General features: G+C 33.4%; 1 protein-coding gene across 1 annotated transcript; it reads right to left on the bottom strand.

Annotated features, from left to right (window-relative positions):
* Positions 1-10,851: 10,851 nt before the first annotated feature.
* Positions 10,852-12,846, bottom strand: LOC105331523 (uncharacterized protein T25D10.4). Its single transcript, XM_011433753.4, has 3 exons — positions 12,486-12,846; positions 11,259-11,831; positions 10,852-11,068 (listed from the first exon to the last, which is right to left on the bottom strand). Exons 1-2 carry the CDS (start codon positions 12,699-12,701, stop codon positions 11,412-11,414), a joined length of 636 nt encoding a protein of 211 aa, XP_011432055.1. The 5' UTR covers positions 12,702-12,846; the 3' UTR covers positions 10,852-11,068; positions 11,259-11,411.
* Positions 12,847-19,273: the final 6,427 nt, after the last annotated feature.

Raw genomic sequence — 19,273 nt, 5'->3', positions numbered from 1 at the left:
AATCGGGCTTTATTATTAAGATAAACAGGAGAATCTTCACAAACACTGAGGATTGTATAGTGTAATTACAATCGTCATGGCTAGCAGTTTGCAGACTTTGATTAGTGAGCAGGTTCTTGGCTTTGACCAGACGTGTCAGCTGTTTAACCATGCACTCTTCCAGATTGTACAAAATTGAAGAAATTATAGAGTAAATTTGTTAGCTTTATGATTATATTATTGTACTGCTAATTTTTAGGCAAATGACAGGCCATAGCTGCTGTGCGTCCAGCTATACGTGTCCAATTTTCAGTGAAATAAATTGCACAACTTTCTGTCGACGAAAGCTAAACTGCCTGCTGGTTGCCTGCATGTACTAGCTGTTCTATTGTGGCTTAGTACCAGGGCCGTCTATGGACGATTCATCACACGCTAGGGGTCCTCCCTACAGCACTGACCTTGGGTGACCTAACAGCGACCTTACTCGACATGATTTACTGAACTCGTCGTATTATTTATTTGTTTACATCATAGATGTTTACTACTGTTTGTTAGGCCCCGCCAAGGAGATGTCTTCTGGTGGGATCGTGAAATCACGCAGAACTTGTTGTTCATGACTAAACATACCCAACACACAATGATAAAATTTATCGTCGGGTGTGAAGAATTTCTTTTAAAAAACTAAGCTTGGAAAAAGTTTATTTTGTTATAAAATTCTTACTATTTCTGCATACTGAGTATTTTCTTTAATCTCTAAAAGTCCGATTTTATTTCCATTATGGTATTTAAAAAACTTATTAGATTATATATTTAATTTGTCATAATATAAATACATTGTGCACATTCCTTAGTCAACCTGTTGAAACTACTTTACAATTGTAATAAGAACATGTTTTCTTCATTATTTCTTCAATATTTATTCAATACTTCTCATAAATATGTTTTACACAATTGCAATAAAAAGAATGGCTTATCATTAGATCTCAGTGGTTTACTCTCCCTGGACTATCGTACAAGTAAATGCCTATTGATACTTTTCTTTCTAAAATGCCAAAAACCTTAGCTTTATACCGCAATGAACCAACACCGGAAGCATCATATTGTTTGACTACAGGAAGTTGTAACGCAAAAAGTTATTGCTTCACAAACTCAAGATACCAGGTATTTACCATTAATTAGAATTCGTTTCAAATTTTGAAAGTGTTAAAATGGATAATAATTTTAAATAGACCGTGACCTCGGCATCACTGACCCTGATATTAATTTTTAGGACAGTCACTGAGTGTCCGTTCTGCATCGGTGCCATTGAGTGAGGTATGACGTCAAATCAAATGTGAAAATCACAGAATTTGTCGCGAGAATCACGTGATGAATACTACAGAATTTTTTTTTACAGTTTTGACTAACTAAACATTGTTGGCCTTCTTGTCTTCTTTGAAGCTGATATATCGAAAAACGTGACAACTGTGAATATTTGTCAAACTGCAAAGTGATGAGTTTGATTTTCTCAAAATAAGTATAACTTTTGGCAGTATCATGTAGAGAAGAATTTAACTTATTTGTCAATCGCTGATGAGGATATACAGGCTCCTCTATAAAGGGACTTGGACACGATTTGACTTAAAATTTTCAAATTTTATTTTTCCATTTTCAATGTTTATACTGATAAATATAGAAGTTTATAATGCTATGTCAAAATTTGAAAGTCAAATATCAAGTTATAAGCAAGATACAGAGTTCATAATTCTTTGTTTTGTAAACAAAACTCGAATGTTGTCATTTTTTACATATGTGTTGTATTGGTGTAAGTTTCAATCAAATGTATCTTTCTTTTGTTGATAATAGTATTTATGAATATATTGAATTAGTTTAAATTGTTTTTTAATTGTCATTTTGTCTAAGAAATGGTAATTCTCTACATTACATTTTTTGGAAACAACTATAAGACTCGAGCTTTGTTTACATAACAATCAACTCTTACCTTTGTATCTCGCTTGTAACTTGACTTTAACATTCAATATTTTTGTCAATCATTTAAAATGCACCAGTTAACCATTTTATACATAAAAAATAAAAATAAAATTTTTGATCTCAAATCGTGTCCAAGTCCCTTTAAATGAAATTGTCTCCAAAGTTTAGATAAAATCGTTTTTAATTCACATTTACCCTAATTATTACGGCTCTCATAAGAATATATATCATTCAAGCAGAACATATTCCGCATTAATAGAGTTTACCGTCATCTTTCGTCTACTATTATAATTGACGCAACACTTAGCTATCATCTGAAGACAGAGTGTGGAGACTTCTATTACCTTTTTACGACCAGTAATTGCACATTATTTCTATAGTGTTTAAAAAGAAGTCCAAACATATTTGTCAGTTTCTTCTTTTAGTCTAAAAAGGGTATATAAAGTTTATTTTGATATGAACATTAACATATCATAAGTATAATTTGATGATAGTCAGATGCATTACTGTTAGACAACTCGGCGGCCTTCTTTTATTCACTATATACAATATAAGTTTGGTCCTGCTGTAGTCTATTTCATTAAACATTTTGTTGACCTCCTTTCCAATGTAGCCTTTCATACATGTCGGCTTAAATTCTGCTTCGTCATTTTCAATTTTTTTGTGATTTTATCCACTTCAATAGAAATAAATTTCAGTAATTGAAATGTAGACAGTCCTGTCGGCGTGTGATGTCCTTACGTGGGGGTCTGCACAGAATACCGAGTGTCGTTCACAGTGCTATATTTCACATCTTATCCTCTTGAAAGCAACACGCTTCTTTCTTTCTATGACCCTCTCCACATATCTTTGTGTCATAAATAAGGGTTTGTGCATCTTTTTCCCCATCTAAAATATGTTAAATCTGTATTGTAATCATGACCACCAAGGCTTGTTTCTAGTTTTTTTCATTTTTTAAATGTGAAATTTTAAAAACTAAAATCTTGTTTTTATTCTTGTTCTTTTTAGGCGACAATTTATAAAGATTTGCAGCCACTACTAAATTCTAGTTTACCTGTATTTTTTATTTGAAATTTTGAAAAGTTTATTGATTTGCAATACCTCTAGGAAAAAGTACATGCACCTTTGTCCTCCTGGGTGCCATGTGTGAGGAATTTTATCTGAGAAACAGACATGGAGAATTCGGCTTATTTATGGCGGGTATATGTACCTGTATATAAACCTGTGATTCTGACAGGTGAGTCAGACTGCTATCAAACACAAGGTGTGTGTAGGTAACTGGTCCTATCTGTCCAAATCAGAACGAGTCCTTCTCGGATTAAGTTTTGATTACTGCTCAGATTGCATTCCTATAATGCATGTTTCGTTGTCAACTTAAAGGCATATTTTTTAAAAACAAGAAGTATTCACGAAGAAAAAAAAACTTGTTGTTCTCGAACAGAAAAAAGTGCAACTTCTCTCCTCAGAAAATGCAATTAAATTGACAAGATCTTTTTCGCAAAGGACGCATGCATTTTCGTTTGGCGAGATACTCATTAAAAATGCATTAAACCTGTAGTAAATATTTCAAATGTCTGCCAAATACACATTCTAAACAATGGAGGTTCCTTGGATTAGTGGGTAACAGAATTAAATCTATTCTGTGGGGGGTTTGGGGGACCTTTGTCGCCGATCGGCAATCCGTTATCGCCTGTCTTTGCATTCATTGTTTTGGTGTCTGATGTACAAATCGGTGTCACAAGAGCGTTTTTAAAAGCTTAAGATTATCATCAAGATTAACGAGACCTTAGATCACTGTATCAGATAACACCAAAATGGTGAAAAAATGTCAGGCTGCGCCGGAAAAATTTTCTTTATGGAGGTTAATAGTCTAGTAGTGTAAAAAAGACTGGTTGTTTAAGAAATATGGGAATGTCGAGGAATTTAAATAAATAACACCAATTATCATTTCAGGTGTTATAATTTTGAATCATTCCTGTATACTTATATAATAGTCCTTTGAAACCAGGTGCGTGCTTGATGACCAGATACATTGTCGGTGTAAAGTGTTACAAGGAAAGCAAGTAAATTCTCACAAAGCCTTGTTTTAATGGGTTGTTAAAATCATTTTTCTTCCAACTCATCCTTTAAGAATGAAGACATTCCAAAACTTCCGTTTTTAAACACACACTCCCTGAGCAGAACTTCAACCAGATAAATTTTCTAACGTCAGCAAAATAATACCGAGTTATTCCGACAACATTGACGACCTTTTATAGTGATCACATTTTGGTGTAATTTGCATCTTGAAAACAATGTCAAAGATGTGTTGATTTTTAAGCAAAATGAACTGCAGTTTTCTTATAATTTTTATTGTGAAATCGTTATTTACTACTTAAAGGAAAAATGAGTATGATTTATAAACTTCTATTAGGTAAAGATTTGTTGGAAAATCTCGAGGGGCACTGAATGAGGCAAAACTACATTATTGTCGTCCTGTATAAATTGCTTTGCTGTATATACATGTTGAAAAAAATATTCTTGTAAAAACAAGTAAACTGATTTATATCAGTCTTATCTATCATAAAGATATTAAAAGTTGCAAGCATATATATATTTAGCAAATTTTGAAGTAAAATAAAATTCAAAAAATACAGCTAATGTTGCTTTCAATAAATATAACATTTGCATGTATCACAATTGTTGAATTCCTTAGTACCGATCCCATTTTTGACATTGACATACTTGTTTTTATGAATGAAAGTTTTTACAGTTTTGGTAGCTGATACCTTCATCATGATCAGATCTCGAACTGATCACGAAAACAATTTACATTTCTCGCGTGACGTTTGTCGTATAAGGTAAATTACTGCATTTTTCAATTTATTATGTCAAGCCCAGTAAAACATACGTAACTGTTTTTTAACGAAGCCCTTGATCCTACATACTCCCACAGGTTTAATGTTTAATGTACCTATGCGCAATAACACTGTACAGTTAGAATACCTATTAAATAACAAGTTGAAGATTCGGCCCATTATTATTATCATTTCAGTAAAAAAATGAATTAACATAAAGACTTTAAATGCGCCCATTTCTTACATCTTTTGGTGCAATCTATCTGAGGGCGAAAGCTTCATTGAAATCTGCCATGATGTTTGTCTATCCTTTTAAAAACAAAGCCACAAATATTTGCTCAACTGATATCAGCAATTTGACAAGATTTGCTTAAGCACATGAAAATGATGAAAAATGCTCAAATGATCAGCAGATTTTGATACGATAAAAGCGAGTCCATGTGATCTGGGGCAAAATAAACTTCCTTGTGGGTACTTCAAATATTTTCACTTCTTATTAGAGGGGGGTCAGAGACTTCTTTCTGGTGCACCTCTGACCCAGAGAACCAGTTTCTTCGTGTATAAGCACTCCTTTGTCAGTAGTACATTGTATACGGCATTGTATATTTATGAAGACAATAAATGCCGAGCGTCTGAGGTCATTTTAAACTAAAATTCAAATTTACATTTTTTAATTTTACCAAAGCGATTTAATAAATAATAAATCGTTTGTGCAAAACGCTTTTTAAAAAATGCGAACTTTAAGGTTATGTTATTCTGTTTTCGTGAAAGTTGACAATTTTAACATGCGAAGATTTTTTTCTATAATGGCCCAATTTTCATTTGTATTCATCATTCATACTTTACGTTATCATAAATTTCTATTCAGTTCTTTGATATGATAAATGTGCTCAAGACATGCAATAAATGTAATCATGTGTTCAAAGAAAGTGTTTGATATTAGAATTTACAAATGTCAGTGCAAAATAATTAATTTTTCCTCGCCAGTAGATTTTTATAGCACAAATTGCCGATTAGCTAATCAACACAAAAAGTTTGACTTCTGATTTTATTCATTGCTTCGGTACAAATTTAAACAAATATATAGAAAAGAGACGCTCTAACAGATTAATTTATCAGGTATTTAATCATATAATCATATCAGTGAATTTTTTATCGATTAACGCAGATCACATATGCAAAAGCTGAAGTATAACCGTGAGATTCTGAAATATCAAACGGTTGTTGCAAACAATGTATTTCGTTCCTATCAAACAATTTAATGGTGTTAAGGTTTATGTTTTATTTGCTTTTAAGAAAATTGACATCTCGTGCCGAAAAGTACTAAATAAAACGCATTTTTTGCCGTTTTGATCGGTGTGAAACAGAGTATCGGGGATTCCCTCCGCGCCAGGTGTCATCACGAGGCGGCACGATAACCATTTCAATGGCCGCCCGTAGTCTGCGCACCTTAACGATAGGCTTGTGCAACTTTTCTTAACCTTTATAGTATGTTAAGTATTCAAACTTTCTCGAAGAAAGTGATCAGGCTTACACCTTGAGATAACCTGTCGTTGTCATCACAAAAACATTCCGTGTCTTCACCAACACCTGGTTTTGATGGTGGCAGAGCTCTATGATATCTAGGTATCATGCAATAGTACATAGAGAGCGCTAGCACCATTATCCGGGCACCTGTCACGCATGTTCACTGCTCCAGCTGGGACCATATCTAAACGAAGACGACACTGTCATATCATGTCCGGAGCCATTCGTTATTTTAGTAACATATCTATTTTGCAAATCTTCAATTAATTATTTACAATAGGCAAGGGCATTTTACATATCGTATAAATTAAAAAATGTTATGACAGTATAGAGTTTGCGTCGTAAGTCTAAGCACCGGTCTCATTTTGAATTTATCTTGTTAAAAAAATGTACATGTTTACTGCAAGTCCCGTTATTCCATATCGCTGTTTACTGAAACGCAAGAGAAACCTTAATGACTTCAAGATGAATAATGTTTGCATAATCTTGATTTTTTGTAAGGCGTTGTCATTAAATAAAGGTCGAACGTCAAATGGTTTGACACAGGTTCCATCGGCGACCTCAGCAGAATAAAGACAGGGCTGCTTCATTGGGCAATAGGGTCATCAGTAATAGCATCGAATCAATTTATTACTTACTTAATAACTACGAATTATTGTAATCGTAAGTAAGTTGTATGTAAATAAGTCCCGGTCCTTTGAAATCTTGACGTCTTTTTGATCATTATCATTTGTGACCTGTCAGTCGGGTTTTGATGGATGTATTTTATTCCCATATTTGTTCACATCTGTTTGTGCAAATTGAACTTCGTGTACCTCGATTTCCATTTATGGATGTCGTTTAAATGTTGAAGACAAATTAATTCATTTGGCAATCGAGAAGAAAAACAAAATTAAATCATAGTTTCAACTACTGTTGTTTTAAAGAAGACTGCATATAATTACGACACCGAATGACGTCAGATAACTAGTTTTGTGCAGTTTCTTTTTACGCCAGCTGGTTCTTCGATGCACAAGATTATTCACTAAAGTACCTTGACCTTTTACGAAACTGTTCATCAAGTTGCCACCTGAGATTTTCAACCAACAAATCAGCATGTTAGTGTATTTTATCTTATAGTCAGTCACTGGAGAAATTTGAATTTGGTTCTGCCACCTCAATGATAATTTCCTGATTACACCCTATGTTAGGGTGATAATGCATAAATTGCATGACAAAATGAAATATAAAATTTGCCACTTCCGGCCCAGGTGTGCTCCCCATCCGGGGAGGACGAAATTGAGTCACCCCTGGGGTTCCAATGATACAAAGAGCAGTCCTATTTGTTTATGCGTGCGATGTTTTGATTTACTTTATTTCAGGAAAACGATATGTTTGGAGCTACACAAGGAATACATTTGAAACCATTTAAAAAAACGAAAATTTTTAAAGTGCAGAAGAAAAAGGATATCCTTTCAAGGTCTCTCTGATCTGGACGAAACTGGAAAAACAAACATTTAAAATAAGCACAACAAACAATTTTTATGTGCGTACATGTATATGCATTTCAATGCATTAGGTAATTTATGACATATTTTATCTCTGCATTGTCCTGTTTTAGAATGACTTAGCGAAAAAATATTTGTTGCGCTTTGTTTGTGTAACCTGAAGAAACATTATAGATTTGCTTTTCAATAAATAAGTTATTTTTATTCCATTTTGTTTTTTCATCATCAATTAATTTGTTTTGCTTGTCTTTCTTAATGGTAGCAATTAAAGATAAACTACACACAAAATTATCACCTCTAGTCACAACAAGAAGGCAATTAATATACAATAATTAGCGACATATGTCCCCGAATTCTAAAGCTGTCGTGAGAGCAGGGCGGCTTGTGTTAATCCGGTAAACTCTCTATCCCCGAGGGACATAATCCATACCCCAGGGCCAGATTTGGGTTGTTAATGGTGCCAATTATTAATCATAATGTTTGAAGATACTGACTAACATGATATCTTGTGCTCTGACGTCCTCTTGCTGAATTATTAATGTTTGGAGGACAATATTGAACCCGAATTCAATGACACTCAACATGCACTTGCAAATTAAGAAGGTTCGATGGTTGTGGCCATTTTTATAGACTATATTAATCTCCCTAAGTAGAAAAGCTCTATACAGGGGTATAGGAAAATACTCAACTTTTAAAGCTAATATAAATTTGGAATTTTACTTTACAAAATAAAAGTTAGAGCCTAAAAACCTAATTTTTAAACATTTTAAGGAAGATCTAATGGTTAATTTATCGACCACCCAGCCTCCTTAAAATATATTTTTAAAAAACCCACAGAGATGGGATTGAAATGATATATCTCTATTTTGCATGTTATAAAACAGGTGTATAAAATATCAAAATGTGGCATGTTCTGTGGTGGCATAAAGGTATTTAATTTACTGTTTGACAAGTAAATATTTCCTCCGTCAACCATTGATGAGATTTATCTTTGAAAGATTATTTCTTCTATTTACGACACTAAGAATATTATGAAGTAAAATATAATACATATTCTGTATCAAAAATCAGTTTACTTCTGTCAAGTATCTTTTATCAAGTGTTTGGCATAAAAATGTTTAAAAAAAATAAGACTCTTAAAAGAAAGCCTCAATTCGTGGTTTTGTTAACAATCCATTTTACTTTCCTGTGGAAGAAAGAAAGCTTTGGAGGTAATGAAATGCGTGATCTGGTTTAGAAATTGTGCATAATATTTCAGAACCTCATAAAAAAGGTGTGCAACTTGTGTAAGAATAGTTCACGCTCGGTTAACCGTGAGCTCGACGAGGAGAAATATTGAGTAATTCATCTCAGTGCCCCCAATCCATAGCTCTCGGGACCACTGGTACAGAATGTTAATGAGGCCCCCTAAAAGTTGTTCGAACGTAAGCGGCCCAACAAGACGGAGAGAATATGGCCGCTTCAGCCCTTCGAGTGGTTGTTGACAGTAAATTTATGATGTTATGTTTGTGTCCTATTAGAAATCCCGGTACTATATAGTATTTACATTACTTGGTGTAAAACCTACCCTTATTTATCAAAAATGGCATTTATCAAACTTTTAATTTCACTTTTCGGGGACATTCCTTACACGCTTCCTTTCCAATCCCTAAAAACCGCAACATAACGAGAATAAAGATAGAATGGCAATATAACTAAACCGCTTTAAAAAAAATCATTCCAAGTTCACAATTAGTTTTACCCCCTGCACCTACTATGCGTAATCCGTTGTAAAATATCTGGTCAAGTTACCCCATCAAAGCGAGAATAATTTTTAATAATAGTAATACCCCTGCACCTACTTTGAGCGGTTAATACATATCATAAAAGTGTTTGCAATCTATTATTGTAGTAAACCATCTCTTCAAGTTATTCCAACAAAGCAAGTAATTTAAATCCTATCTATTAAACATGCACCAATTAGTTAATCCAAAGATGTACGCTTGTGAATTAATATATATAGTACAAAAAGTGTTTTTAACAGTCATTAAAGAATTTTCGCTGACAAAGCGTACTATGATTTTAACGTTCCTTGAAGATTCAAGATAGGGTGCATACTACTATTTCCGTCTGTCTGCCCCAAACTGTGCATTTTTAGCTTTCAAAATTTGGCAAGCATATGCAACTAAGAACGGCCTTTCAAATGTAATCATTTAGACACACACTCTATAAAAATCACAAAACATAATCTATCGAAATCTACATTTACCCTTGTTTATGATTATCAAGTTCCTTTGCAATCATTTATGTAATTATTAATTTTTCATAATAGTTTAGTGAAAGTTCCTTTGTTTCTCATATATTTTGCTGGATATATCTTTCTGACTAGGCGCATGTGCTCTCCTCGAAGGTAAATGAAATGCAAAAAACAAAAAAAAAAAAGAAACAAAAAAAGCCTGTTAAAGCATGTGGTTTGTCAAATTAGTGCTAGATACACTCAAAGAGTAACTTGCATCTCTCAATCTTTTGAAAAATGAAAGAAGACTGTCTCAACCATTGCATGTAAGGTTTTTTGCGGCCCCATAGGGAGTGAAATTTTAATTTTGTTTTAATTATTTAGATACATGTCACTCATTCAAATCGTGTCAAACCTAGCATGGGGTAACCTGAAGTCCTCTATTTTACATTGTTTTCGGAAGAGTAATGGAATCTAATCAAATACATTAAATAGAATTTTGTCAATATTTTCTAAGCTCGAGTACAGGTTAAAAACACAACTAAGGATTTGAGAAAGCGTCGTCCTTCTCAAAATTAAAAGACATTTCAAACTTTAAACTGCTTTTTTATTAGAGCACCTTTGCTTAGGACCTTTGCACTCATTTAAAATTCCGAGGAGCAAAATTGCCATAAAAATGGAACGGATCGTGCTACTGTTTAAGTGTATACTTCGCCACATTTCCCTTATTTTACATATATTAATTAGTGTACTCTAGTTATATTTTCAAATGCATGTCCTTGTATACCATTTCTCGTCCAATTGTTAATGAAACAAAACAGTAAACAACAGTGCGTCATATTATTACGTGGTTTATTAAGAATTCACTTTTGGCATGAATGAGAAATTGACTAGAATAGGTAATACTGTTCAGACATCATGAATATTGATGAATCACTCATTGCTTAGATATTCTCAGTTCACAACGGACAAGTTTTTTTTCACTGCTGCACTTGTTCTCAAATCTTCATCCAAATAGTCGACAAGGTGACCGCATGCTCCCATTTTAGAATCTGAAAAATGTCAAGACAAAATATTAAGATTATGATTCAATCTGTTTAAACTTTTTATGTGTAATTTAGATTTATATTTTACATTTATCATAATTGATCATAAATAGAGCTTTATATTTATAATGTATAGAGCTGTTGCTAATCCAGATTGGTACTAGACAAAGATTAATGGTCTGCTGAGAGTACTTACATAATACTGTAAAGGATTGTGTCGGTCGCTTGTGAACTAGAATACTCTGAGCCGAGGGATTAACGACTGTCATATGGATTATGAGTGCGTGACATAACAGTGGTTATAATGTGTCTGGGTCGGACAGCTAGGGCCTAATCACACGGTGTACAATTAGAGGGTCACTTCAATGTCTTTCTGGTACATAGAGTCACAATCACCGAATCCAGAATCCACAGAACTCTGCGCGCCATGGACAACGTGCACAGATTTTCCATTCACCATCATATGAGTGTCAACGAATTTTGAATTTTGCACACTTTTGTCCGATAAGTTAGATTTCACAGATTCTACAGATTCGATGCGGATTTTGGGTACACGGAAGGTCGGTTCTTTTCTGTCCAGCACCCCCTCGTCAGGGGCGTACATGTCTGTTTCTGAGAGGGAATCTTCACTGCCCCCGAGGTCTACAGAGCTAGCCTTCAGCGAGTTTTGGCTGTCACTGTACCAGCGCCTCGTTTTGATGTCTTCAATTGTTTCATTCAGGGTCAGCAACTGTTTCATCAAGCACAGGTCTTGGTCCATTAAAGAAGCCTGCACAGGGAAAAGAAATAAATTTATGAATCTGCTTTTTTATCATTTTTTTAAAGTTTAAAACATCGTGTAAAACTTTCTGGGAGACATTATTAATAAACTATTACAATTAAAAGTGACTATATTCATCTTTTATGTTAATTTTGTAGATTTTAATCTAACATCGCACTCATAAAAAGAACTTAAATTTCACCGATTCATTATCAGTACAAACAAAGCTCAGATGGAGAAGAAAGTTTTTAAATGTAGTCCATTACTCAGCTTTTAAAAGGTATAATTTGTTTATTATCTTTTTATTTGTGCTAATGTTTAGAAATTCTACACTATCTCCCATCCTGAGTATGTCTGACAAATGGTCCTTTTATTCGTGTGTACTAGACCAGGCGAGATGTTTTGTTAAACGAAATACTTATATCATCGCGAGCAGCAGGGTGTTTCAAAGCACATGGTCGGAAAAAGTGCCATCTCATTACCACTGCTGGAGAAAATTCACCCGCACAGGGAACATAGCCATAACTTTTCCCCGTTTTGATTCTTTTTGCAAACAGTTCAGTTTCAAGGCAATTTGTTATCAATTGTAACTTTTTAAAAAATAAACTAACGTTTCTCTGACAAAGGAGGCGCTAAGTATGCACAAAATCGACAAGCACTTACCATTTCTTTCCTCAGTGTTTCCATTGCAATATCAATGGATGATCGCTTTCTCTGCACTGGTTTTTGTTCTTTGGATTTTTCTTCTTCTTTCATCTGTTCCTTGAAACTCTCCGTCGCTCTGACTCGATTGATATAGAACTCCCTGCATGCATTGGAAAAGTCAATTGCTGCCGAGTAGTGATCGTCTGGCACAGATAGGTTGTTCTTGCTCTCCATTACTAATCACTGTTGTACACTGTTCACGGCGTTTAGAAATCTCAGGTAATGAACTAGAGTAATAAAAATCCCTTGTAAGTCGCTTCTCTACTGTCCCGCTACACGCTATACCTGTAGGAGGGTTAATGCTTTATATGCTTTAAACATGAAATACACATTTCATATATACTTACCTGTAAAGCCCACAGGTGTCACGTGATCACATCTTAATTCCTGGTTGGTCAATTTTATAGAGATTCTTTTGTGATCTACTTTCTATCAATAAACTAGGGTATTTTAGGAATCATTTTTAAAGTATTAATAGTTAATTTCACAGTAAAAATATATATAATGAGTTATTGTCAAGTAATTAATATTTTGTCAAATTTTTGGCGATTTTTTCTCGACAGTAATATTAACTTTTCCTTTTTTGTTTTGATAAATTTAGTTTTTCTTATTATCTCTGGAAAATGATAGACACAAAGCTTATGAAGATTGTGATAAAGTTTCATTTTATCGAATATTGTTTTCATCTAGAATTAAAATGGATCAATGTAAACAAATTGATTTTGAATATGATATCGGAATGTTTACTAAAAATTTGGCAACAGAGGAACTACTTTGTCTCCATTTATGAAACTTAACTCTACGCAGATATTAACGCTATTTATTTAACGATACTAGTTATTGCAACAAGCCTGTAACTTCGCCTCTGAGTCTGAGCTAACAATAAATTAAAACAATAGTCAAATATTAAATTTCTAGCTGTAGCACTTGAGTCTGTTGAACAACACTGGGTTGGCGCGCGACAATAAGGCGGAATAATGGAAGGGTATTTCCGATGGTAGCCAAGAAATTCAAATGCACTCAGTATTACTAATGGAGAAGACAAAGGGTCACTAGTCCGTATCTGTAGCAGGGAAGGAAGGTTATTAATATTTGTACCCACAACTGAAGCCACAGGCAGACCCAGATTTGTAACAAAACCGAAACCCAGAGATAACGATCAAACCTTTGTTTACTTTTATGAAAAAAAAGCAGGATGGGATCTTTTTGTGTTACATAAGTCCTAATTCTTTTCTAAAGAAAACTCATTGTGGCAAATGTTTGGTTGAAAGCAATGTATCATTAACATCGATGTGTAAAATTTGTCGGAAGCACTGGCGGGACTTCCATTTTAACTTACACAGTTGAAAAAAAAAATAGAAATGAATGTTACCGCTATAATGAAGAAGGAAAAAATGCATGCTGAAGTATAAATCTAGAGTTTAGGTAAATACAGGAATTCACCCAAGACTTGTTTCTTTGTTGCAGATAACCATCTGATAGTCTTGCACTTTAATCAATAATATTGTTGTTGTTTTATTGGTACAACCTCTTCAGAGAACCGTATCTATTCCAAATGCTATTCATCTAATGGAATTTGAGAATGTTGGGTAATACAGTTATGAAATAAATTTTACAAAAGGCAGGATATTGAGACCACTTGGACGAAATATTTCAAAAGCCTTCTAGCTGGATAATGTGCCCTCTTTTGATTAACATGAGCCCGACTGAATGCCGGACTCCAGCATTCTGTTCGATCCCGGAGACTTGAGTAGTAATCTGAAGTAATGAGCTTGTTTCCCGGTCTGAGAGTCCGGAGGTTACATATACGATCGTCTAGACGGCCAATTTCTGATTAAATGTCCAACGTAGATAATTAATGTCCTGTTTTTACATATCGACAATCACGCTACCTGTCCGCCAGGTGTGGATTTTAGCAGGTAAAGTATGAAAGTATGCCGTAAAAATAGAGCTCGCATGGCTGTGGCTACTGACAATATACATTTTAAAGAACATTTTTTTGAAAGTGTTTTTCTTCATTTGAAGCACGCGATAGTACATGTACATGTATATACGGAAGATTGAATAACTTCACGTTCTGTTTTTTGCTCGACCCAATAAACTACAACCAAGATCAATTCACCGATCAAACTGTGTCAATCATATATTGAAATTGCAATTATCAGGTGATTTGATTTATGTGAAACAATGGGAAAGGTGATATGTCATTTTAATATACCACACGGAGAAATGAAGTGATACACTAATAAAGTTATCATTTCCCAATATTTTTAGCCAAATACATTGATTAAAATACAACTAATAAAATTCTCTTATAAGTCGGGCATACCGTTCATTCCATCCATATTCCGCATGACACCTTTACTTATTTTTAACATACCAGTTTTACGAAAACCCTATTCCAATTTCCTTATATAGATACCATAGTTTACTTATTTTCAATCCAAAGTTTAAAACTATTACACGAAAATTTATTGTCATGCGGAATAATAATAATAAACTTTACACTTATAAAAATAAGTAAAAGACATTATTATTAAAACTCAACATTCTCCATGAATTCACCTTTCAGTTCAAAATGGATAGTTTTTAGGGAATTTTTTTCTTCAAATCTTACTTGAGGTGTTTTACAATTGATACTTATTAAATTAGGTTCCTGTGATGCAGATTAATATTTGACTGTTTCGATCACATTGTAAACCACTGTACAATGTGATCACTTGTCGCTGGGTTGTAGGGAGGTGCACGGCTGATTAACTCTGATATACGACACAGTAGCCGCACGGAGTTCCTTCCTGGACACGCTTCATTAGTTTTCTGATTTCTGCAACATCAGACAGGGCATCTATTGATAGAGTTCTGATAGAGATGTTGGCGGGGGATTTTAGCTACTGTTAATTTGTTTGGTTTGATGTTTTAGGTAATTTTTTGGTTATACATGTATTGGAATAGTGGAGATCATTTAAATGAAGTAAACAAAAGAGGAAGAAAAGTGTCAGAAGGAAAGGAAAGGAAATGTGTGATGAAAGATACGTAACATAATTCTATAGATAATAAATTATACATCTGTAACTCATCTTTGACCCAGTCAAAAAGTCATATTTCATGTTTGATACTTCAAAGATCAATCATACAGTTTGTAGTTCCTGTTCCGACCTAACTAAACAATACAGTTAGAACCATAATGGTTCTGATTGGAAATCAAAACTTCTGCGAACGTTTAAATACATAGAACACAGGGTGCTGCCAGTATTATCTATTTAGCCAGAACTGGTACTCTTACAAACATGCATGTCTTTGTATTCCTTTGATTTGATCATCCATTGTAGGCTAACAACCAGTAATATTATTCCAGTCTATGAGATCAAGAGAAATTAAAATGCAACCAATTTAAAAAAAAAAAGACTGGAAATAGTATTGCGTGTTAGCCACGGGGAAGACGATTGCATGCATATAGTAAAAGTTTCTTCCCCCAACAAAGCCAGTAATTTCAAATACAATTCAAATGACTTCAGATGTTTAACCATGTTCATGTCTCAATAGAAATTAATTGAATTTTGGTGTAATTTGCATGATTTAATTGTGTTTTTGAAATATCTATACACCATATGCATAATCTATTCCTTGATGGTATTGAAATTATGATCAAAGTCGACTGCCCAACGAAAATTTAAAAAAAAAATCTTTTAAGGTTGGTTTCAAAAGTATAAAACTACTAGGTTGAAGTATAAGCCAGATTTTTAATTATTCAACAAATTGAAATAAAATTTTAAAAATAATGACAATTTTGAAATCCGTCAGGTCAACCAAAGGAGTAAAACTGTCAAAGGAATTAAGATTCATTGGTTACCATGGAAGCTTGAACAAGTAGTCGCTTTCATTTCTAGTTTTGTATCTTATAAATACTTACGTTTTAGATAGTTGATAAACGAGAATCAGAAATACACACTCTCTTCACAATGCGTGCACTATTTCCAAAATTCCTAAAATAATATAAAACATCCTGAAATAACATTGTATTTTACTATAATAATTATCAAAGGGTGGTTTATTGTGCTTTTTGATAATCTTAATTTTTTTATTTTTGACTTTACCAAATAGTCATATTGTTTGCAAGTAACATATTTGTCTTCTGAAAAAAGTAAGATGACTATGTATATTTTATTCGGACGGTCTGTGCCTCCAAATAGTCCCAAGGTGACTTGTAACCGAAGCATTCTTTCTATTTTTATTGCTCATTATTTTTTACAAGTAATTTTGATATGTGGAATTAATTGTGGACAGACTATTCTGTTGACAGGAAGTATGTATATAAAATTAAGCTTTTTTCCTGAATGCCCTTTGGCGGACGCCAGCATAAACAGTTACAAAAAAAATTACATCAATACATTGAAATATTTCCGAAAATAATAATAAATATAAATATAAATCATTTTTTGTTTCAAATTTTGATGAAAAAAATAATGAAAACAAAATTAAGAATAGGTATTAAGATTAGTGTCAGGACGCGGGTCACTGAAGGCTCGATTTGGCGACACCACCAGACAGAGGCGTGCACAATGACGAAAACCATGGCCGGTTTGCAGGTGCCCGTATTCCCTGCAACATCAAAAGTCATTTTAGAGGCATTTGCATTCAGATTTAAATTTGTAACAAATTTAACTACTTTGGTGCCTGCAATAAATTATGAATATCTTATTGGACTTCAGCAGGTATTAGGGTGTAATTTAGTTTTTGTCTACCATCGTAGAACAAAACATACATGCATATAAAATGTCCGTCCTCTCATCAATTTGAGGAATGCTTGACATGAACCCATTCAAATGGAAAGTAATTACATACATTGTGTTATCCCATTACGTTATTCAATGATCATAAATTTTGACATAAAGTTTATAAAATAGATTACAGTAAAACACGCTTATAACGAAGTCCCAGATTATTTAGATTGTATCAAAATATTATTTTATTTCAAATCAAAAATTTAGGGATTTTGACTCAAAGTGGAGCTACATGTGTAAATTTGCAAGGAGACAAAACACACATCAATATACACTGTAGATATGTAAAGTACTTATATTAAAATGATATCTGACAGGGGTAAAAATAAAAATCAATTTCCATATCTTTTAATCAAAAGATCCAGAGAAGGATATTCAATATGTTCTGTCCCTGTTATTGAGTTTAGATTTCTTAATAGCGATTTCCCTGCGGTAAAAAAGTAGTCAACAGATAAACACTAACAAGCAATTAGCATGACACGATTATTAGCATAGGTTCAAATTGCCTGTAAAATGAAAATAACTGTACAAAGACTTACATAAATACATGTAAAGCTGTAATACTAAGAACTTATCATGTACATATACACCCCTCGGTGTTATATTTACTTTAATATTCACATTTACTTGACTAAAACATGGTTCGAACCAGTATTAAGTAAGATAACATTAAACCAGTCATTTTTCAAAATTTTCTAGTACTCATGGATGGAATCCCGACCTTAAAAGGTGAATGCATTGTCAATATTTGTAACCGATAAAATATATTTTTAAGTTGGTTCAGATGCAAAAACTACAATATATTTGCTGATTTATGGTTTTAATAAAGGGCATTAAGCTTGAATTATATATATTTTTTAAAGTTTTGTTTGGCGGCATTCGGTCTTTGAAAAGGGGGGACATGTTCAGTGAATGAAAAGAAAGACAACTCCATATGATCAAACGACTTTTCTGTTTATATTATACATGTAGTAACTTAATTTCTTTATCAATGTGTCAGATATTTCTTTTCAGATTTTCCTCTTTCATTGATAATACAAAAATGCATACATTTACAAGTTAACATTGCCCTTTGGATATCGCTTTCGTCAAATCTGTTTTTCCTCATATTTATCTTGAAATCATTTTATACCAAACATGCTATACCGAGCCATGCAAAACTATAACTCTTGAAGTAATTTACCACTTCTATATACATGTAAATATTATAAATAAAATATATATTTTATTCTTGTTTCGAAGAAATTATCAAAATAAAATCTTCATCTGACATTTTTATTTTACAGGACAATCACAGTACAAGATACAAACGGATACAATTTTTTAAAATTTGACCCCCCCCCCCCAAAAAAAACCACTATATAGCATTCAAAGTGGGATAACTCGAAAACGTTTTCCAGCAACATAAATATGTAAATAATGTTAACCACAAATGAACTTCGGGACACATGTATAGCTGCTGTCTCGAGAGTCATTAAACTTAATCTTGTCATCAAAGTCGGTCAATACATGTTGGTGTATTAAACATCTGTAAATCAAAATAAATATTGTGACACGATAGTACGATTCTTTGTTGATTTGTTTTTCTTGAATGCATCGGCCTCATTTCCTCAGAGAAATCCCGATGTTTTCCCCTAGATTTTTAGGATAAATTTGAGGAACAAATAAATCGATGGTTTTGGTCGGAACACTTATTCATTATCATCGGCAATATTATTTCATCTCTGCTTGGTGGGAAAATTTACACAAAACCCTTTCAATAGAATACCAAAGAGACTGACAATAGGTAAGTGCTTCCCGTTGTTTTCTGTGTTGTTCATTTACTAAAAATGCTTGGTTTCGAAAAGTTCACAGAAAGTTTATTTCAAAAGTACTAGAATGAAAGAAGATAAAGTCCCTTTTGATGAACAGTTGTTCCGTCCCAGAATTATACTTTGACCAAAGAATGGGGTTGTGGATGTCATT

This window comes from Magallana gigas, chromosome 7 (assembly GCF_963853765.1).
Source record: "Magallana gigas chromosome 7, xbMagGiga1.1, whole genome shotgun sequence".
NCBI classification, from domain to species: Eukaryota; Metazoa; Mollusca; class Bivalvia; order Ostreida; family Ostreidae; genus Magallana; species Magallana gigas.
Note: the sequence above shows the minus strand (reverse complement) of the source record. Positions and strands in the feature narration are given on the sequence as shown.